This window comes from Heteronotia binoei, chromosome 19, assembly GCF_032191835.1.
Source record: "Heteronotia binoei isolate CCM8104 ecotype False Entrance Well chromosome 19, APGP_CSIRO_Hbin_v1, whole genome shotgun sequence".
Classification (NCBI taxonomy): domain Eukaryota; kingdom Metazoa; phylum Chordata; class Lepidosauria; order Squamata; family Gekkonidae; genus Heteronotia; species Heteronotia binoei.
In genome coordinates, this window is record NC_083241.1 from 24,725,414 (window position 1) to 24,742,304 (window position 16,891).

At 43.6% G+C, this 16,891-nt stretch overlaps 1 protein-coding gene across 1 annotated transcript in view; it reads left to right on the forward strand.

Moving 5' to 3' along the window:
• Positions 1-16,891, forward strand: part of CEP152 (centrosomal protein 152) — a 55,379-nt gene that overhangs the window by 27,590 nt on the left and 10,898 nt on the right. The window contains exons 19-26 of the mRNA XM_060259966.1: positions 972-1,247; positions 2,179-2,310; positions 4,291-4,944; positions 7,370-7,544; positions 8,998-9,165; positions 11,423-11,513; positions 13,633-13,736; positions 15,068-15,224. Coding sequence (XP_060115949.1) covers positions 972-1,247; positions 2,179-2,310; positions 4,291-4,944; positions 7,370-7,544; positions 8,998-9,165; positions 11,423-11,513; positions 13,633-13,736; positions 15,068-15,224 — 1,757 coding nt within the window. The remainder of the gene's footprint in view (positions 1-971; positions 1,248-2,178; positions 2,311-4,290; positions 4,945-7,369; positions 7,545-8,997; positions 9,166-11,422; positions 11,514-13,632; positions 13,737-15,067; positions 15,225-16,891) is intronic.

The following is a 16,891-nucleotide window of genomic DNA, read 5'->3' on the forward strand; positions in this document are numbered from 1 at the left end:
GGTTAACAGATAGCCATAGATATCTCCTAGGAATTGAGTTTTTAAATGTTTTGTATCCTTCTGATTTTAAGAAAATCACATTGTCGTCATAAGAACACAAGAGAAACCATGTTAGATCAGGCCAGTGGCCCATCCAGTCCCAACATTCTGTGTCACACAGTGGCCAAAACGTACGTGCCACCAGGAGGTCCACCAGCAGGGCCAGAACTCCAGAAGCCCTCCCACTATTGCCCCCCACCCCAAGCACCAAGAATACAGGGCATCACTGCCCCAGACATCAAAGTGTTCCATGTAAACATTGTGGCTAACAGCCACTCATGGACCTTTGCTCCATATGTTCATCCAGTCCCCTCTTGAAGCTGTCTGTGGCTGTAACAGCCACCATTTCCTGTAACAGTTAATTCAACATGTTAACTACTCTGGGTGCAGAAGTACTTCCTTTTATCTGTTCTAATCCTACTGCTCGTTAATTTCATTGAGTGCCTAGGAATTTTTATATTGTGAGAAAGCGAGAAAAGTATCCCATGCACAGTTTCAGTAATCTCCTTCTGTTTAAAAGCATGTTTTTCAATTTAGCAAGTTAAATTGTCTTGAAGGGAATCCAACATTTTCTTCCTGCTTTTTAAAGATGAGGTGGTGGTGGAATCTGAACCTTGATTTCCCTTAACTGCTTTAGAGAATGAATCAGGCAAAATGTAGCTTTTCTTCTGCACTGTTTAACTTGAGCATATGATCATAGATCTGTTGGGGTGGCTCCCTTCTTCTGGTGGAAGGAATTGCTCTGGGACCAGTGGAAGAAGGGTAGAATAAGAACATATTTTATTTCCGTGACTGAAAAGACTTTTCCACTGACAGAATAGCCCCATGTCAGGAGAAGAGAAAAGCACTTCTGCTAATGCAGCAGATCAACAGGATCTAATGCTATTTATGCACATTTTCCATCCTTCCATTAAAAAAAAAATCTATTATAGTCCACAGACCAAGCTATTTGGGAAGTTGAAAAAGAATGGCAGCATAGACTGAATCAAGCTGTAGAAGAAGGCAAGAAAACAGTTATGGAACTCAAAGACTGCTGCAGCCAAACACAGCCAGTGACCATTACAGATGAAACGCTGAGCCAGCTGTTGGCTAAGGAAGTTGAGAAGCAGACGTTGACCTTGCAGGAGGCACTGAAAGAAAAAGAAAAGGTCTTGAGAGAGCATGAAGCAAACTTGGAAATGAGACATCGTGAGAACATTGCGCACCAGGTAATAAGCAAATGTGTTGACTTGTGTTTGACAGTGTCCAAATACAGCCAGAATATGTTGAAGACCAGGGGTGGCCAGACTTGCTTAACACAAGAGCCACACAGAATAAACGTCAGATATTAGAGAGTCGCAAGACATAAACATCAGATGTTTGAGAACCAGAAGACAAGGAAGGAATGCAAAAAGATGGAGAAGGAAGGGAGAGCTGGAAAGAAAGCAACTTTAACTTTAAAAGCATTCTCCAAGCTGCTGACTGGCTTGGCTTAGATAAGTGATTTAAAGAAACAAATGCCTTCTGTAAGCCAGCTAACTGTGTGGTGGGGGCTTCAAGAGCCACACAATATGTGTGAAAGGGCCACATGTGGCTCCCGAGCCACCATTTGGCCACCCCTCTTCAAGACCAATCAGAGTTGGGATAATACATAATTGCTTGTTTTGAGAATTGTTAACAACACCAGGAGTGCAATCCTAAGAATGTTTTCCAACAAATAGACCTGAGTAGGATTCTGAGTAGACCTGTTTAAAGGTTTAAATCTGCTCAAGGTTTAAATCTGAGGTAGCTGGGCTACATTTGAATGACAATTTGGAATAGTAAGGGTTTTCTCTTTTTTCCATTATGCTCAGTTCTGCAAGAGGCATCTGAATCCCTGCACTTCAGTACCTCACTCAGAACTGAAATTTTTGTGTTATCGTACAACAGAGTAGTTGCCTAGCTTATAAAGTCTGGTGAGACAACCCTATAGGCAAGTAAGGCTGTTTAAAATACTTTTGACATCAGTGGGATTTAAGTTAACTTGAAGGATTTGCCACCTAAAATACTAAAATCACCAAACTTATCTTAAATGTTGTCTTGAATGAGCTGGATTTGAAGGCATGCCTCCAGTCTCATCAGAAGTGCCTGCTTCTTTAACCGTCATGTAACCATCTGCAGGTGGAAGTGGCGCTGACCAAGGCTCATGCTAGGTGGCTTCAGGAACTGACTGAGCTAGAGGAATATAAAACTCATCTGAAAGCAGCCCAGGAAACATGGGAGAAGGACTATGAAGTCAACACCGCCAAGCAGGTAGCAGAGGCCAAGCTGATTCTGATAGAAGGATGAGACTTAAAAAAAAAAGTTTTGTTCTTGGCAGCTTTATATGCAGTTCTGAGAAATGTTAGCATATGATTGGGCCCTGCCAACACACAAATGTAAGCAAGACATTTGCTCAACTTTTATGAATCAGCTTTGTGCATCCTTAAGAGACAGACATTCCATTTCCTTTATTAGCTTCTATGACCAAAGGTCTTGAGCTCTACCAGGATGTATCAGTTATCAAAAAATACATGGATATACAACATCACTCACGATATTCACAGAATTCAAAGGCTACATTCAAAATATTCAAATCTAAAAGTGAATCAAATATTAAAACAGGAATTTCTAATAAAACCTGTCATTCAGTTAAGTAAACCTAAAACCGTCATGTTAGCCAAATAGTGTCCAGATTCTGTTACAATCAGATCAATCCAGATTTTTGTCGTTTGCTGATATCCAACATCAGCGTCTGTCTCTAAAACGAAGAAAAAAGAGATAAGGTTAGTCTGAACATGACTAAAACAAAGAGACAGACATTGATGTTGGATATCAACAAACAGCCGGGATAAGAAAGCCTGTTTGCATAACTGAAAATATACAGCTTAACATTACAGATCATTGGCACGTTGATTAATGAACCATAAAGTTTCCATAGCCCACAGTCTGGTTGTTGTGGGTCCTTTGTTGGGAAAGGAGCATACATGAGGTGTCACAATGTTATAAATATACACAGGAGTCATCAGAGCAATTGTATGCACTGGCATCAGGGCTTTTTTGGGGGGGCTTTTTGCAGCAGGAACTCATTTGCATATTAGGCCACACCCCTATGATGTAGCCAATCCTCCAAGAGCTTACAGGACTCTTAGTACAGGCCCTACTGTAAGTTCCAGGAGGATTGGCTACTTAAGAGGGGTGTGGCCTAATATGCAAAGGAGTTCCTACTGCAAAAAAAGCCCGGACTGGCATCAGTTTACACTTGGCTTGTCCTGGGATTCCTGGCTTCTTTTTGCCTCTGTTGTTTCTCTTTGTGCAAAGTGCCCTGACCTGGATGGCCTAGGCTAGCTTGATCTTGTCAGGTTTCAGATGCTAAGCAGGATTGGCCCTGATTAATACTTGGATGGGAGACCCCCAGGAAATCCAGGGTTGCTATCCAAAGGCAGGCAACAGCAAACCAATTCTGAAAGTCTCTTTGCCTTGAAAACCCTACTGGAGAACTGTAAATTAGCCTGTCAGGGCAAGGCGAGATATAAATCTGATAAATAAAAAAAAATGAGCTGCAACTTGATGGCACTTTGCCACCAGAGTATCCCTAACAAGGCCTTAGTCCCATTAAAAATGCTTTGTCCTGTCATTCTCTTAATATACTGATTTTTCTAGCAGCCTACTTTTCCTTCCAGTTAACTTAAAGATTTGATTTTCCTTTTTAAAAAGCTGTTGTCTGTACTGAATAGAGTAGAAGATCAACAGAAATTTACGTGCCTGTGCTGGTTTTCTAAAATAGTTTCATATTGCAATGCTGCCTGGTTTATCCAGGTTGCTGGTATTTTGCTCAAAAAGTTTCTTTTGTCTTTCCTTTTCTCTGTGTTCTACTTTTACGTGGACATTTTCTCTCTCTCCCCCCCCCCTTTAGTTCTGGAGCTATTTAGGTTAAGCCATTTTATTTGCGCTGATGTTCAAAAGTAACCACCATTTTGCTTCTAAATGATTTGGCACAAGCTGCAGTTAATGGACACTTGTTATTGTCTTTATTGGCAGTTGCTGAAATGTGGCAGAGAGCAAGGGCAGTGCAGGAGGGGAGGGGAACATGCATAGCTTTGGTTCTTCTAGTTACTTAAACATCCTTAGGAGATGCGGCAGCATTATATCCATATTGGGGCGCTGAGTGCTAACTTCCTTTATCTGGAGCAAAATTCCAGAGAAATCTCTAGAGTGGTGTTGATAGGGCTTGTTATGTGTTGCACTCTTTAGGTATCTCTGGCTGTTTCAGCAGCTGAAGAGAAATGGAAGAAGGAGCTTGAGAATGGCAACCAAACTAGAGTGAGGACCAAAGAGCTGGAAGAGAAGGTCCTTTCCCTCAAACGAGAGCTGGAGCTCAAGAAAGAAGAAATCCCTGCCATTGTTAAAGCAGAACTGGCGAAAGCTCGGTCTTTGTGGAACAAGGAAAAACAGGAGGAGGTCCTTGTGATCCAGGAGCAGAACGAGAAGGATTATCGCACCTTCTTACAGGACCACAGGAATAAAATCAACGAGTTGCTGGCCAAGGCCAAAGAGGACTTTGCAAAGCAGAAGGCGGAGCTGCTGGAGCAAAAAGAGGCAGACCTGAAGTTGTGCTTGGAGAGGAAGCAGCAGGAATGGGCGGCTCAGGAAGCCAAGAGGTTCCAAAATGAAGTTTGCCAGTATGAAGACCGGACTCTGATCCAGATGGAGCTCCTCTTAGAAGAAATGCACAAGGATTTAGTTAAATGTTCAGGGGATGTGACAGCTTGGCAGGCCAGGTGGCGAATGGCTCCCCAAGTCCAAAGCAACCTCCGACTCAAAGACAGGCTGATGCTGTGTCTGCAGAAGGCATATAACAGCGCTGTCTCTGCTGTTCTAGAAAAAGCCAAGCAAAAGGGGAACAAGGTAACGTACCTGAGGCCTTTAGACAAGAACATGTGGATGCAAGCCAAGGTTGCTCTCGGAAACCATCCATTTTGTGGCTTTTGCATTCCAGTTTGTGTACAAAATTAGAGCTGAAAGTTTTGTTAAATAATTAGGAGTTTCTCCCCCCCAGAGTTAGAAACAGAAGGATGAAGGGCTTGTTGATGTGGAAAAACATCTAGGGTCATTGAAAGGAGGATCTTTTCGACTCCTCTGTTATTATTCCACTCTGTAAAACACCTGTTAGTGGGGCCCAGGTGAGTCAGGCAGGGTCTGAGATGGATGGCAGACTTTCTTGTCTGCAGTAATAGGAACAAAGGGCCGCCATTCATTGACTTGGGAGAAAGACAATCATTTGAACATAGAAAAGGGAAATATTTGGGAAATACCCAGTTTGGTGTAGTGGTTAAATGTGCGGACTCTTATCTGGAAGAACTGGGTTTGATTTTCCACTCCTCCACTTACAGCTGTTGGAATGGCCTTAGGTCAGCCATAGCTATTGCAGGAGTGGTCCTTGAAGGGGCAGCTGCTGTGAGAGCCCTCTCAGCCCCACCCACCTCACAGGGTGTCTGTTGGTTGGTCGGGGGGCGGGGGGAGAAGATTGTAAGCCATTCTGAGTCTCTGATTCATAGAGAAGGGTGGGGTATAAATCTGCAGTTGTAGTCTTCTACTGAGGTAGAAAGTTAAACTGAATTCCAGCCCCTGAAAATCAAGTCTGCTTCTGACTATACAGCAGCACTTACTGTTCCAAATTCTATTTATGTTGTTGTGTTATGGAAACTGTACTAAAGCATTATAGAATTATAGAAGAGTTGGAAGGGACGTCCAGGGTCACCTAGTCCAACCCCCTGTACAATGCAGGAAATTCACAAGTACGCCACCCCCAGTCCTCCTTCTCATGTTCTGCCTAAGTTCACAGAATCAGTGTTGCCATCTAGCCTCTGCTTAAAAACCTCCAAAGAGGGAAAGCCCACCACCTCGCGAGGAAGCCTGTTCCACTGAGGTACCACTTTAACTGTCAGGAAGTTCTTCCTAATGTTTAGCTGAAAAATCTTTTTTATTTAATACCAGTCCATTGTTTCTGGTCTGACCTTCTGGGGCAACAGAAAACTCCACACCATCCTCTATATGACAGCCCTTCAAGTGCTTGAAGATAGTGATCATATCACCTCTCCTCTCCAGGCTAAACATACCTAGATCCCTTAACCTTTCAACACAGGACTTGGTCACAGACCCCTCACCTTAGTTGCCTTCTTCTGGACACATTCCATCTTGTCTGTATCCTTCTTAAATTGTGGTGCCTAAAACTGAACACAGTATTCTAGGTGAGGTCATCATGAAGCTAATTTAGGCACGTTGTAGTGATATGTGCAGCCTCTTTGCTTGAGCTAGTAATAAAGTCTAGAGCATGCGTTTTTCTTCCTTTGCATGAATGTAAACTACAGAAGGCCGCACTCTACTGCAGTCAGAAACACTTGCTGGTTTAATCTAAGAATTTCCTTTTTTTCTGTTCAGTGTTCACTAGGTGTCTCTAAAAATTCTTTTTAAGCAGCTTCACCATGACTACCACCTTAAGCATCAATAAAGCAATTAGGATGAATTTGCCATTTCAAAAATGCCCTTTCTTCTCAATAAGCTTGAAGTTAGAACGGAATGATAAAAACTGGTGTTAAAAATAGTAACTAGAGGTGTTTTTGAGGAAAACCAGTGACAGAGCACAGTCCTAATCAGGGTTACACCTGTCTAAACCCCTTCCCTTGAATGCACTAAGAAGGGTATGAGAGTGCTTAGGATTGCACTGGTAAAGTGCTCGTTTGGGTAGCATGGAGTAAAAGTGGATCATGCACCTAACTGGCATTAGAGTCTTAGATACTAACCTATTTGTAAGGCATGAAACTTACTCCATAGCCCTGACTTATTACTTTCTCTCACCCTTTTATATACCATGGTGGTTGAGACAGCAAGAGAATTACAAGAAATTTTGTAATTTGGAAATTAATACAAAAGTTCAGTGCTAGCATGTATCCAACAAACAGTTGACCTCACAGAGCAGTGCTTCCCAATTCCCTCTCCTGCTGCTACTCACTGAAACCTCCCCCCCACCCCAGTTTTGTTGCAGGGGGAAGATCCACAAACCCTTCAGAACAGCATAGGGGACAACATTGGGGGGGAGGGGTGTAGTGGGAGAGGAGAATTGGCAGAATAGCACTCCTGCCCTCATCTGCAAATGGAAATGGCATTCCATTGGAAGAACTGTGTGATTGGATACAGACCAGTTACCTTCTGTTTCCTACCCTTTCTTGCTATTTGTCACTTTTTAATAATTTGTTGTCTGCCAGACTGACTGGTCCAAAGATGTTACCAAGCTCTCTTCTGTGTTGAAATAAAGTCATTATGCAAATTACAGGCACTCGAAGATTCAGACTATGATGTCAAAGGTCCACAGCATCCTGCCTTGCAGAGTGACGAAGGAGAGACAGGGAATAAAGCAAGGCCGGGTATGTATGATGTCAGAGAGCAAGTAGAGCTACAAAGAAGGTTAAGGAAGACACCATCTCTTCAGGAGGCTGACATGGACAATGGTACGTCTTTTTTATAGCTTCAATCTAATTGGCTTTATATATCATGACTTTGGTGTGTGTGTTTTGTACTGGGCATGATTCATGTTTCTGCTGCTGAGTAGGAAAAGAACACTGATCAGTTTACTTGAGCGCAGATCACAGACTTCAGAAGCTATGTGAGGTGGCTGGACCAAGCTCTCCCTCCACCAGTTCTTAAGATTTCTGCTGCCGGCCAGCTGCTCTGGCGCTTCCCTACATCTTGTACTCTAGGTGGCACCAGATGACCACTAAGGATATCTACTCTATTTCCCTGGTTTTCTGATATTCTCTTTATCACATGCACCCGCATCTCAATTCAATTCAGGACACTTATTGGCATAAATGAGAAACAACAAAAGGAAGAAAAACAAGTACAATTTTAGCATTACATAAGAAGATCTTAGCCACCAGAGGATTTTTATTTATTTATTTATTTATCACTCTGGGGTGATGTCACATCACATTTCCCGGCAGACTTTTTACAGGGTGGTTTGCCATTTCCTTCCTCAATCATCTACACTTTCCGCCCAGCAAGCTGGGTACTCATTTTACCGACCTCAGAAGGATGGAAGGCTGAGTCAACCTGAAGCTGGCTACCTGAACCCAGCTTCCACCGGGATTGAATCTACATCGTGAGCAGAGTTTGGATTGCAGTACTGCAGCTTTACCACTCTGCACCATGGGGCATATATATATATATATATATATATATATTTATACACACACACATACACTTCATGCTCCTGAATCCTCATAGTAGTTCATTTGGTGTAGCAACTAGCAAACCTCTCTGATGTGCAGGTAGGGTGGGAGCTGTTACCTGGGCACCTGTGTTGTGCCTAATAGTAAATGTGCAAAAGCAAATGATACCGTACCATACCAAACCTTTAATTGTATGTTAAAATGAAGCTACATTGACATGTTATTAATTAAACGGTGTTGGTTTGTGAGAGTAAGACTGGTTTATTCTTGACCTTATGTACTGTTGTGTGTGATAGAAGAGGTGGGTGGGTTCTTGTTGAAGATTTCCTAAAGTCTGTACTTTACCCTTAATTTATTCTGGTGTCTAAATTCAGGTGCTTCAGCTACCCAGCTAGCATTTCTTATTGATACTGTAGAATTTTAAGGAAACTCCAGTTTGCTGAAGAGCCTGATTGTAACAGAAGCACAAACCGAGGGTAGTTTCATGCCTATTTAAACCAGGGTGGTCTCTCAGTCCCTCTCCCTTCTCTTCCCACTGTACATGGTGTGTGGGGAGGGGTACATGAAGATTGGGAATAAATTGGGTTTGAATTCATTGGAAACTAACTTCTAGTTTGCTCATGTGATTCAAGTTTTCCAGGTGGGGGAAAATAATTCACAAGTTCAGTTGAAATTTACCAGTTTCATAGTGCGTGTTGCCTTGTAACTTCTGTTTTTGATTGGTCAATTGCAGATTCAAAGTCCCTCTTGTCCCAAGAAGACTTCTGCTGCAAGCACTGTCTTCAGCAGCTTGAAAGAAAGGAGAGGGAATGCAAAGATTTGAGAAGGAAACTTGACAAAGCCTGCAGGCATCTCCAGCTGACGGTGAAGGAGCACAAAGCAAAAGCGGAGCAATGGAAAGGTTTGGTCATTTTCAGTTTTATCAAGGGAAAATTGTCTTATCTTGGGGGCTGTATAAAACCTGTTGACTTAACCCTGAGAAGTGGTTCACACATGCGTGTTTTGTGTTTGAAGGCTGATAGCTGAATGCGTGAGCAGATTCCACAGAAAAGCATTATGCTTGAGGTGGCATGAGCAGCTTATTCAAGTTCAATAACCTTTATTGGCATGATTGAGTTGCTTATTAATATTCCATGTGTGGTGTGAGGTCTCTGGGCCCTTCATGTATTCCTGAAGTTGCAGGAAGCAAAAGAGAAGTGTGAAGTGGAGCTGCAGATTTTGACACCTGCAGGACTTAGCAAAACAAACAAAGCCTGATCTACCCATATAATAATTCTGCTTGGATTGTGATAGTTGGTAAGTAGGCTTTTAAAGGGAAAAAAAATTGGAGCTGTTTTAATGGTCTTTGGAGCTGTTGGTCCAGGGATTTTGTTGGTGTTGAAAAATGTAGTCATTTGCTGTTGGTACTTTTACTCTTTCCTGTTTAGTACACTACGCTTTTCTAAGCAGATGGTATCATAGAGTTGGAAGGGACCTCCAAGGTCATCTAGTCCAACCCCCTGCACAATGCAGCAAACTCACAGATACCTCCCCCTAAATTCACAGATGTGAGTTGTTTGATGAATTTTGTTTCATTGTTACCTTGTGGGGACAAATCGGTTTCTTCTCCATTTTATCATCACAGCAACCTCGGGTGGTAGGTTAGACTGAGAGTGCACAGCTGCCCCAGGGCCACGCACTAAGGTTCCATGGCAGAGTGAAGATTCAAACCTCATTCTTCCAGATCATCGACCACTGGGCTACATTGGACTATGGAGTAGAGGTTCCATGGTAGAGTGGGGATTCAGACTTGATTCTCCCAGATCATCGACCACTGGACTACACTGAATTATGGGGCAGAGGTTTGGTTGTCAGTCATGTGTTAGGCCATTTGTTTAGTTTAATTTAACTTAAGTTTCAATTTATACCCTGCCCTATCCCGCAAGCGGGCACAGGGTGGCTTACAACATTAAAACAACATTAAAATGAATCACTTCAAAAACATCATAACCACAGATATGTTGATCAGATTTGAGAGCAATAAGCAGTACAACAAACCACACAACATCGTGTAGGCTGGAAGCTTTCAACACAACTTGAGCACCTTGATGGTGGGGTGCTGGGGGAGCAATGACTTCATAGGACACCCGCTGGATCAAGTAAAATCCTGATGGAAGAGCTCCATCTTACAGGCCCTGCAGAACTTGGATAGTTCCCTCAGGGCCCGGATCCCCAACGGGAGCTCATTCCACCAAGTAGGGGCCCGGACCCTCATCGAAGCCAGACAGGCATGTAACGTTGTTAATGTAATTGCATATCTTCTCCTCCACGCCCCCAAACAAAGCACTCAGTGGGTTGTAGTATGCGCGCTTTGCTATTTCAGAGTTCCTTGTTCAGTTCTGTTTTGATTACACCTCCTTTAAAAAGTGAACCGTTTCCTGCAGTGCATTGACTTTTGAAATGGTTTTTTTAAAAAAATGTTTATTAACAGCATCCAAAAAAGGGCGTAGGGGAGGGAGCCGCAGTTGTACATTCTTCGAGGGATGAATCCCAATGCGGGTTCCATGGGCCATAGAGTTGAGGAAGGAGAGAAGAAGAAAAAATAACACAAACTAATTAACCTTTTTAGTACAGCAATTTAAAACATAGTTTCCTAATCTCCATTCACTGGTTTTCATTCTTCGGTTCTATTCCAGCTACACTCTTCTCTTCCCTCTGGCACCGTTAGTGTTGTCTGTGTGTGTTTTGTTTTTTTACTGCCAAATTCATTCATTCAACTCATTTATATTCCACACATCCTCAAAGGGGCTCAGGATGGCACACATGGATGGAATGATTCCTGTATTTTCCTTTCAGCAGTACTGTAAGGTTGGTTAGGCTAAGAGAGAAACATTGGCTTAAGGATTCCAGGGAAGTTCATGGTTTGGAGAGGACCCCAGGTCTTCCAGTTCAAGTCCAAGCTACATCAGATTGCAGATATAAATTGCCTCTTCTTTTTTTTTTTTTTGTAGGATTCTTAAACGTTTATTGTCACAGCAACAGTGGATTTAGTGGCAAAGTGTTGGGTTTACATGGAATGCCAATTAAATGTTTCAGGCTGCAGGAAAATTCAGCCTAAGCCTGCACACAAGCATCCAGTTAAACCAGGGATTCTTAACGTTTCAGTCTTTTATTTTTAGAAAATGAAAAAATGATGCAGACATTGACAGAGGAAAATGTTGCAATGAAGAACCGGCTTGAAGATATGAAACCAGGCGGTGTCCAGTCAAGGTAGTTAGAGAGAGGGAAATGGACGAAATTGAATTGTGAATACCTAATGTTGCCATATACCCACTGTCTGTGCTGGCTTGCGATGGCTCTCCACATCTCAGACAGATAAAGAGCTTTCTCAGCACATTCTTCCAGAGATCTTTGAAAGTGAAAATGAGAAGCATTGTCCCTGGTACTTTCATAGAATCATAGAGTTGGAAGGGATCTCTAGGGTCATCTAGTCCAACCCCCTGCACAATGCAGGAAACTCACAAACACCTCCCCCTAAATTCACAGGATTTTCATTGCTGTCAGATGGCCATCTAGCCTCTGTTTAAAAACCTCCAAGGAAGAAGAGCCCACCACCTCCCGAGGAAGCCTGTTCCACGGAATCACTCTAATGGTCAGGAAGTTCTTCCTAATGTTGAGCCGGAAACTCTTTTGATTTAATTTCAACCCACTGGTTCTGGTCCTACCTTCCAGGGCCACAGAAAACAATTCCACACCATCCTCTATATGACAGCCCTTCAAGTACTTGAAAATGGTGATCATATCACCTCTCAGCTGCCTCCTCTCCAGGCAGAGAGGTGGTGGGCTCCTTCAACCTTTCCTCATAGGACTTGGTCTCCAGACCGCTCACCATCTTTGTCGCCCTCCTCTGGACCCATGTTGGCTCTTAGTAATCACATCCATTCTTTCTAAATGTTCCAGGACCGATTGTTTGATGATTTGTTCTAAAACTTTTTCAGGTATAGACGTTAAGCTGACGGGTCGGTAGTTATCTGGATCCTCTTTTTTCCCCTTCTTGAAGATAGGGACAACATTTGGCCGCCTCCAATCTTCCGGCACCTCTCCTGTTCTCCAAGAATTCTCAAAAATAATAGCCAGAGGCTCAGAAATTACATCCGCAAACTCTTTTAGAATCCTTGGATGCGATTCATCTGGCCCTGAGGACTTAGTTTCTTTTAAAGAAACTAGGTGTTTATGTACTACCCCAATGCAGATCCTAGGTTGGAACTTCATACCCTCTTTATATGTTCTGTTTTTGCCATGTTGAGCATCGTTTCACTCAGAAAAGAAGACTGAGGAAAAGTAGGAATTGAGCAGGTCCGCCCTCTCTTCATTACCTGTTATAATTTCACTTTCTTGCCCTCACAATGGGCCTACCATGTCCTTGCTCTTTTTCTTACTCTGAACATAAGAAAAGAACCCTTTTTTGTTGTTTTTAGCATCTTTGGCCAGCCTAAGCTCATACTGAGCTTTAGCTTTCCTAACTTTTCCTCAGTCACATCAAACAACTCACATGATACGAGGCTTTGAATTATTGTCTCGCTCCCCCATACAATTTAGTTTAAAGCCCTCCTTATTAGGTTAGCAAGGCTGTTACCAAACACTCTTTTCCCTACTGCTATAAGGTGCAAACCATCTCCCGATAGAAGACCACCATCTTGAAAGCATAAGCCATGCTCCAGAAATCCGAATCCTTCCTGACACCATTGACGTAGCCAGTCATTTATTTGAAGTATTCTTCTTTCTCATCCTAAACCATGGCCTTCAACAGGAAGCACTGACGAGAACACAGCCTGTGCACCCAGCTCCTTCACCTTCTGACCTAGAGCCACATAGTCTTTTCTAATACGTTCAGGGTTATGACAGGCAGTATCATTTGTTCCCATGTGGATCAGCAAGAAGGGATAGTAATCCATGGGGTTGATAAGTCTTCCAATCCTTTCTGTCATGTGCTGGATGTGTGCACCTGGCAGACAGCAGACCTCTCGGGATGACAAGTCCGGTCGGCACACTTTGGGCTCCACCTCTCTGAGCAAGGAGTCTCCAATCACCACCACCTTCCTCTTCCTATATTGGGGAGCAGAAGCTCCAGGCTTCTTATCCACAGGATCCTGAGAAACTTTCTTCAAGCTTCATGAAGGCTGGGGAAGTAGGCCTTATTCCAATGGCTCAGAATCAGTTACTGTGGAGAGATCCTGGAACCTATTGCTGAGCAGCACGGGCTCAGAACACCTGATTTTCTTTCTTCGGGTTACATTTTTCCAGGAACCCTTTCTGTTTCAAGCATGCTGCCAGCACTGAGTCACAGCTCATCCTGGTTCAGAGTATTTTGTTTTTGTGTGCTTTTTAGGTCATTGTCCGAGGCCTATGCTTCAAAGCCTTGCTCTACCTGTGATGGAAAAGCCTTGGGAGAAATGCGTTCCCAATACATTAAAGCTGTGGGCAAAATTAAGAGTAAGTGACAAAAATTGGTTTCTGATTGTTTACTAACCCATTCACCTGTTTTGCATGCAGTAATAGAGAATGAAAATGGACTAAGCTGCTAATAAATCATAGAATCCACAGAGTTGGAAGGGGCCATACAGACCATCTAGGCCAACCCCTGCTCAGTGCAGGATCAGCCTACAGCATCCTTGACAAGGGTTTGTCCAGCAGCTGCTTAAAGACCGTCAGTGAGTGGGAGCTCACCACCTCCCTTGGGAGCTCATTCCACTGTTGCGCCGCTGCTGATTGGCCACTCCTTTCCGATTTCTTTCATACCGCATTTCCAAGTGGTTGTTTAAAAACCATGGCATTTGGTTTAAGTTATCAGTGTGCATCCACTTGTTCAACTTGTTGCATCTCGAGCAAGGGCGTCAAACTAACCCATCCAGGGCTAGCTCCAGGTGGGCAGCCGTGTTGGTCTGAAGCAGTAGAACAAAGCAGAGTCAAGTAGCACCTTTAAGACCAACAAAGTTTTATTCAGAATATAAGCTTTCGTGTGCTCTAAGCAGATGAAGTATGCTTAGAGCACACGAAAGCTCACATTCTGAATAAAACTTTGTTGGTCTTAAAGGTGCTACTTGACTCTGCTTTGTTCTATCCAGGGCTGTTATGCAGCCTGTGAGCAACAAGTGCAAGGGCGGAAACAGAAGACTGCTCAGGGAGGGAAGTGGCTGTAGCCACTCCAATTGTTGTTTCAACTCAGCAGAACAACCTCATCTGCAGCAGTCAAACAACATAGGAGCATCTACCCAGTGCTACTGGGTGGTTTGGTGTAGTGAGAGCCAGTTTGGTGTAGTGGTTAAGTGTGCGGACTCTTATCTGGGAGAGCTGGGTTTGATTCCCCACTCCTCCACTTGCACCTGCTAGCATGGCCTTGGGTTAGCCATAGCTCTGGCAGAGGTTGTCCTTGAAAGGGCAGCTGCTGTGAGAACCCTCTCAGCCCCACCCACATCACAGGGTGTCTGTTGTGGGGGGAGAAGATAAAGGAGATTATAAGCCGCTCTGAGTCTCTGATTCAGAAAGAAGGGCGGGGTATAAATCTGCAATTCTTCTTCTTCTACATCCACTGGCAATTAACTGCACCTGTGTGTGGCTTCCTCTATTCCTCCCTCCCAGCCGGTGGGACACACCAACTTGGAGCTTTAGAGCTGCCGTCCTTTATGCAGTTTATATCTCTGGTAACCAGGCCCAAAGTGACATTTATGCCAGATCCAGACCTTGTAACAAATGAGTTCGACACCTCTGAGCTAGAGAACATATCCTTTGTTTTAGGCTGAAAATTTACACCATATTCTTTGCAGGTGACATGCTTCGTTACATCTGCGAAAGTAAAGAGAGAGCAGCAGATGTTATTAAAGCAGAAGTGTTGAGGGAACGCCAGGAGACTGCCCGGAAAATGCGCAAATATTATCTGATTTGTCTTCAGCAGCTTCTTAATGATGATGGAAAGAACGAAGGGTATGTTCTTTCCGCAGGCATTAGATCAATATTGACCGTTTCCTAAGGGAAATTTTTGTTTTTCCAGTGTATTTCTTTTGTGGTTTCTGTGCATGTAAGTATATAATCCACATGTAACATTTTTAGAATGAAATCCTAAGTGTAGTCGCATCCTTCTAATCCCTTAGGCTTCAGTGGATTTAGAAGGGTCTAACTCTGCTGAGGATTGGGCTGTTAGTTGCCTGTAAAATCATCACGTGCCTTCCAAACTTGGTGATTATGGCCGCCATTGCTTTTGAGCTTTCCAACAGGCTGTGTGGTGTTTAAAAGCATTGAGGAAGGGAGGGAACCAGGAAACCTTAATGGAAAGTTATCTTAATTTTGCATGTCTCTGACTCTAATGGTATGATGCAGACAAGTGGGGGATGAAGTAGATAGCAGGAACGTTGGATGCTGCTTTCCCTGCGGCAGAATTTGTTTCTGCAATATAACCAACTTGTTGTAAAAACAGAACACCAACAAAACAGTTCCTTTGCAACAGGGTAATGCAGGAACCATGAATTCCACAAGACCCTCCTTTTTCATGGAAAGGAAGCAGCAATTTTGCACGAGTCCCTGAGAGGCTCCTGCTTTTCACACGAGTAGACCACTTAACTGAACGAGGCTTTAAAAAAGCACACACTCAGGTTTGCCATACCATTGGACCTGGCTCGGTGTGAAAGTGATTCCTGAGAAACAGATGATTTCACGGTCTGGACACTTTTTTCATGTTCACCATAAACCTGGAGAGGTCTGCTGCAATCCTTTCTCTCAACACGGCCTGCCGCAACCCTTCCTTACATGCCCTGGGACTGGCATATCTACGGGACTGCCTCTCCCCATATATTTATTTATTTATTTTTTATTTATTTGGGATTTATATCCCGCCCTTCCCACAAGTGGCTCAGGGCGGCTTCCAGTGATAGATCCAACAAAATTACAGTATTTAAACATATAAAGGGATCAGCATTTAAAACAAATAAAAACAGATAAAACCATGGTTATCAATAAATATTAATAAATATTTCAACTGTATATAAAAGAAATCCGGCAAGTTACATTAAAATTCTCAAGCTAGGTATAGGCTAGCCGGAAGAGGGTCGTCTTACAGGCCCTGCGGAACTGTACAAGGTCCCGCAGGGCCCTCACCTCTTCCGGCAGCTGATTCCACCATGTAGGGGCCATAACAGAGAAAGCCCTTTCTCTGGTGGATTTCAAACGGGCTTCCTTCGGCCCAGGGATAGTAAGGAGATTTTGTGTTCCCGACCTCAGTACTCTCTGGGGAACGTGCGGGGAAAGACGGTCCTTCAGGTAGACAGGTCCCAAGCCATATAGGGCTTTAAAGGTGATAACCAGCACCTTGTACCGGACTCGGTATATTACTGGAAGCCAGTGCAGGGTCCGAAGACCCGGCTGAATGTGTTCCCACTTTGGGAGACCCAATAACAGCCGGGCCGCGGCATTCTGCACCAGCTGCAATTTCCGAGTTCGGGACAGGGGCAGCCCCATGTAGAGGGCATTACAGTAGTCTAACCTCGAGGTGACCGTGGCATGGATCACTGTTGCTAGGTCGTCGCGCTCCAAAAAGGGGGCCAACTGCCTTGCCCGCCTAAGATGAAAAAACGCGGACTTGGCAGCAGCTGCTATCT